Genomic DNA, 6000 nt, shown 5'->3' with positions numbered 1-6000 from the left:
TGATCATTACACAGGTGCACCTTGTACTAGGGACAATTAAAGGCCACTTAAAAATGTTTTGAGGGAGCATGCAATTGGCATGCTGACTGTAGGAATGTCCACCAGAGCTGTTGGCAGAGAATTGGTTGCTAATTTCTATACCATATGCCGCCTCCAACGTTGTTTTAGAGAATTAGGCAGTACGTCCATCCGTAGACCATGTGTATGGCGTCGTGTGGGCAAGCGGTTTGCTAATGTCAACATTGTAAACATAGTGCCCCATGGTGGCAGTGGGGTTATGGTACGGGCAGTCATAAGCTATGGACAACGAACACAATTGCATTTGATCGATTGGCAATTTCAATGCACAAAATTACCGCAATGAAATCCTGAGGCCCATTGTGAGGCCCATTTCTTTTACGGTATCTGTAACCAACAGATGCATATCTGTATTCCCAATCATGTAAAAACCATAGATTAGAGTCTAATTTATTTATTTCAATTGACTGATTTCCTTATATGAACTGTAACTCATTATAACCTTAGAAATTGTTACATGTTTCGTTTATATTTTTGTTCAGTGTACATTTGAATATTCAAGCAAGAAAAAATACACAGAGGCCCAAGTACCACAGAATTTAAAGTATTGTAATTCAATGTATTTCACATCACAACATCCACATTGTTCATCGTGTGACAACTTCTACTGATCTCAAAACATATTCACTGTATAGTACACATAATACCAATAGGCACTTCCAGTAATTCTGGCAATATAGTAACTACAGTATAGCGTCTAAATTACAAAATGGTAAAAATAAATAATGTATATCTAAAAGAGTTTTTTGTTTGTTTTAATATTTCTTTACTGTACAGCATATATATTGTACAAAATGGAGCATCAACCAGCAAGGAAATGAACAAGTTTTACTTAACAAATACTGTGTATTTTTTTTATTAAGTGTAAATATTGCTACATATGTTAAGTGCAAGGTACTGGTGAGAGAAAACCATTAGTCAATTAAGCATCATCATGTGTCAACTACAGTATATAAAAATACAAGGCTAATTTTCTTGTTTAGAGGATAGTAAAAGCATGTTTGGTTCTCATTGTAAAAGATAATACATGGTTGTTTTTTTCAATAATTATGGCAAATAAAGATGAATTTAGACAAACAGAGTGCTATTTTACATTGGAACTTTCAAACATGGGTATTTTGGTATGGGGTAGGAACTAGGAACTAGGAACTAGGAACTAGCCTTGGCTCCTAGGCTTCACTCAAAAGGTGAGGTGGAAGTCTCTGACAGTCAGACAAACAGGGGGGAGATTGACTGATCAGTGACCACTGTGTCATAGCAAAACAAAATGAGTTGTGTCAAGGTTGCAAAAATGTGACACATTATTCAAAATAATAAACAAAACTCTACAGTTTTACATGTTTAATGTCTCCTAGTTTTGTGTGCATCCATCCGATTGGCAGGCCATACTGACAAGAGATCAGAGGCGGACGTTATTACACACACATACACACACACACACACACACACACACACACACACATACACACACACACACACACACACACACACCCACACATACACACACACAGATACACATACACACACACACACACGCGTGTTTAACAATCATTCTGTGTACTATCATGCATCAGAAATTAAAAAGTCAAATTAAATGAATAACATGATCATATTAACATATGAGGCTCCATACCATAACAAATATTATCTCACAAAACATTCCAGGTCTTTTCGAACTTTTGTAAATAAATGGAAACTACAGTTTCACAGGTGGTGGCAACAGCATTGTTTGATATCACAGAAAAACACTGAGAGAGACAGACCATACGTTATGTTCTGTGTGTTATGAAGACAGACCATATGTTATGATGTGTGTGATTTAAGCAATAAGGCCGAGGGGGTGTGATATATGGCCAATATACCACGGCTAAGGGCTGTTCTCAAGTACGACACAACGCTGAGTGCCTGGACACAGCCCTTAGCCGTGGTATATTGGCCATATATCACAAACCCCAGAGGTTCCTTATTGCTATTATAAACTGGTTACCAATGTATTTAGAGCAGTAAAAATGTATGTTTTGTCATACCCGTGGTATACGGTTTGGTATACCACAGCTTTCATCCAATCAGCATTCATCGCTCGAACCACCCAGTTTATAAAAATACTTAGACCACATGGTACATGTGATGCAGAATCATATCATGTAAATGGTAACCTGCTGTTCACACAGTGTCATTCAGAATCATAGCATGTAAATAGTAACCTGTTGGCCACACAGTGTCATTCAGTTCAATAATAAAGACTATATAGAAAGGACAGATGGTAAAGAGGTCAATGGAACTCAACCAAAACAATGGAAACGCCATGGAAACGCATGGGGGGGGGGAAAGGTGCCATGCGAGAACGATCCCGTGTGGCTCAGTTGGTAGAGCATGGCGCTTGCAACGCCAGGGTTGTGGGTTCATTCCCCACGGGGGGACCAGGATGAATATGTATGAACTTTCCAATTTGTAAGTCGCTCTGGATAAGAGCGTCTGCTAAATGACTTAAATGTAAATGTAAATGTGAGAACGATCCCGAATCTCCTCATTGCCCCCCAGCCAAATGATCCTACATTTAGACTGTTGTTTACATGTGTATTCCACACTATGTTGAGGTAAAAATCAGAGTATGATGCTTGTATAGATGTCAACCCCCATACATGTTGATGTCATCGTCATTAATCAACTGCATTACAAGTTAAAAAACAACTTTGACTACCACCACTGTAGTGGTATGCTAGCTGTATGCTAGCTGTATGCTAGCTGTGTGCTAGCTATGCTACCAGCTTACACAAACAGGAGTTAGCATTTAGCAGTCACTTCTTCTAAACCTGAAAAGGGACAACTTCTACATGTTATGAGGTGAAAACAGCCAAATATATCCACATCAGATTTGAGTAACCACATTGTGGGCCCGTTACCATACATCGTGACGGATTTGACCAATATCCACTTTGATGGATATTGGTCAGCATCCTTCTATCGCCCACGGTATGCATTTCATTGACCTCTTTACTGCATCTATAGTGAAGCCAAGCGTTGTATACAGTATGGCCTTTGTCTCCGAGGAGCATGAATGGATCAAATATTTGTGTCTGCTACTAAAAAGTTCACTGAAGTCCTGAACATGGGGTCTTTTTTTTTCTCCTGCAGGAAGGCTCTGGATTAAACTCTACATAAACCTGGATTCCAATCTAAAAAATACATTTTAAAAGGTCCTTTACAACTTACAACCTATAAAGGTTTTATATAGCATAAGTAAAGTGTTGCTAACCACTACACCTGTGTAGCTTATCCCATATACTGTACTGAGTATGCTATCGATGCAATGCGCTACACAAGGCATCACATCAATCATCTATTTTCACTTGGAAGAATTATTAAAAACCTGATTGAGAAAGATAATGTAAAAGAACGATGTCAAATTTGGGATGAAAGGTGAGGGAATCCAAAATGTACAAGGAGCATAGGCTATTCATTCACCTTACCCAGTTCACCCCCTAAAGTATACACAGTGTTTATAGTAGTATAGTGTTTGGCAGCAGTACACAGAGAGGAGCCTTGTCATTGATCTGTGGTGTGTACTGTTATTTACGGTGTGTGTTCACATGTTAATAGAAGGAGGGGGGGGGGGGGGGGCTCTGTAGGGGAGGGGCTCGCTCTGGACAAAAGTAGTGCACTATATAGGGAATAGGGTGCCATTTAGGATGGAGACTGGCTGTCAAAGCTAGGACTATTATGTGCTACTCTGCTCTCTCCCTTAAAATCACCTCACAGTAAATGGTTCCTCCTTGTATGGCTTAGAGATCGTATACTGTGTGTGTGTGTGTGTGTGTGTGTGTGTGTGTGTGTGTGTGTGTGTGTGTGTGTGTGTGTGTGTGTGTGTGTGTGTGTGTGTGTGTGTGTGTGTGTGTGTGTGTGTGTGTGTGTGTGTGTGTGTGTGTGTGTGTGTGTGTGTGTGTGTGTGTGTGTGTGTGTGTGTGTGTGTGTGTGTGTGTGTGTGTGTGTGTGTGTGTGAGAATCAATAGTCAATAAGTAGTAAAAAACAGTATTTTGTCTCCTGGTGATCTATGTAATCAGTTTATCTGGTAGTAGAGGAAGAATCCTGTCTTTGAGTTAGGTTGAGAAACTATGCCTTAAAGTCATAGGACCTCATTATCTTAGCAGGCGCACTAGCCTGTTTTCTTTAACTGTATTAGAGAAACACTCACAAGACCTACAGTACTAGCATGTCTTTTTATGACTCCGCTCCTGACCTTTTAGTGTGTTCCAACTTCCTCTGAACCAAGCCATGGGTCAAAAAAGACCCTAGGCTGAAGTCAGATATGTTCCGCTTCCCTGGAGTACCATGACACAACTGGAGTACCATGACACAACGGGAGTACCATGACACGACTGGAGTACCATGACACAACGGGAGTACCATGACACAACGGGAGTACCATGACACAACTGGAGTACCATGACACGACTGGAGTACCATGACGCAACGGGAGTACCATGACACAACGGGAGTACCATGACACAACTGGAGTACCATGACACAACGGGAGTACCATGACACAACGGGAGTACCATGACACAACGGGAGTACCATGACACAAGGAAAAGTTACCGGCTGATGGTTCTGCCGATGTCATAGATCATCGAGGGGTCTTAATTAAAAGGGTTGGGCTATACCGACCGTTTCAGTTTGTCAGTAAAAACCAAAAGATGCCTAGAGGGCATGCTTGCTGTCGTGTGCTTACAGATTATAGGTGTGAGATGCAATGTGAAATCAATTAAAGAACATTAATAAAAATGGAAAATGTAGATTTGTATGAAGCTGTTCGGTCTATTTTTTCCCTTCTCAATCCACATAGTAAAAATAGAACCATATTACTGAGACTTATCAGACCCAGAGAAAATACTTAAAATCCCCCCCGAAACAAAACACATGAGTACAGGTGCATGTGATGTTTAAGTATAATTGCGTTTAGAAAATATTTCTTATATATAAATTGGCGGCAGTCTCTGCAGTCCGTTGTTTACACAATGGGTTTGAGGTCTTCATGACCAAGTCTCAATCCACTCTTGACGGTAGCAAAAAGAGTCTGTGTACTTCGTGACCTCTTATACCAGTTTGTTACATCCAGTATATGATCCTGTAGGTTATTGTAATAATGGATAGTTCCTCAAGAGGACGATTGACCGATGTTTCTGAACCTGACTTGTATTCTTTGTTTTTATATATAAAATGTGTAAAACACAAGTAAATATCTCCCACTCTGTGTTACATTTTCATTAGGAACAATGTCCCAAACTTCTACAGTGTTGTGTCTAAGTGAATGTGCTGGCAAAAAAAATAATAAAATCACTCAGCCTGTTTGTCAATAGGGTAGAAAAAGTGATTTCATGTTCTGGCTCGGGCTAACGGCTGCCTTGTTTCATTCCCATGAGCCTTTGGTCCTTGCTATCTGGGATCCTTGGGACATCCCTACCCCATTTAAGTTTACATTTAAGGGTTATGGTTAAGTTTAGGGTTAGGGGTTAGGGTTTAGGGTAGCAATATCCCAAGGATCCCAAATAGCACTCGCCATGAGCCTTTGGGGCCCTCACTCTGGCCCCGCCTCTTCTACAGGTTCAGACTCGTCCTGCGGGGGTGCTGGCCACTCCTCATCTATTTCCTCCTCTGGCACCTCCCCTTCCTCTTCTGGCTCCTCCCCCTCCACTACATCCTCCCTGCTCCCTGGCTCCTCCTCCTCCTCGTGGATGGATAGGATTGGCTCAGCTACATTGTTTTGCTTGGGGGTTTCCTCTGCGATCACCTTCTTCCACATCTCGTGGTTGTCCAACAGGTGCTGGGTGATCTGACAGAACACTTTCCTCCTCTTCTTGGGAGCTGCTTTGCCTTTCTCTACAGAAGGGTTTGGAGAAAAAATATTTAATAGTTTTTTCATG

At 41.0% G+C, this 6000-nt stretch overlaps 1 protein-coding gene across 1 annotated transcript in view; it reads right to left on the bottom strand.

The window, feature by feature from the left end:
* Nucleotides 1-606: 606 nt before the first annotated feature.
* Nucleotides 607-6000, bottom strand: part of LOC139584252 (cGMP-inhibited 3',5'-cyclic phosphodiesterase 3A-like) — a 255801-nt gene continuing 250407 nt past the window's right edge. The window contains exon 15 of the mRNA XM_071415872.1: nucleotides 607-5956. Coding sequence (XP_071271973.1) covers nucleotides 5655-5956 — 302 coding nt within the window. The 3' untranslated portion in view covers nucleotides 607-5654. The remainder of the gene's footprint in view (nucleotides 5957-6000) is intronic.

This window comes from Salvelinus alpinus, chromosome 9 (assembly GCF_045679555.1).
Source record: "Salvelinus alpinus chromosome 9, SLU_Salpinus.1, whole genome shotgun sequence".
Classification (NCBI taxonomy): Eukaryota; Metazoa; Chordata; class Actinopteri; order Salmoniformes; family Salmonidae; genus Salvelinus; species Salvelinus alpinus.
Note: the sequence above shows the minus strand (reverse complement) of the source record. Positions and strands in the feature narration are given on the sequence as shown.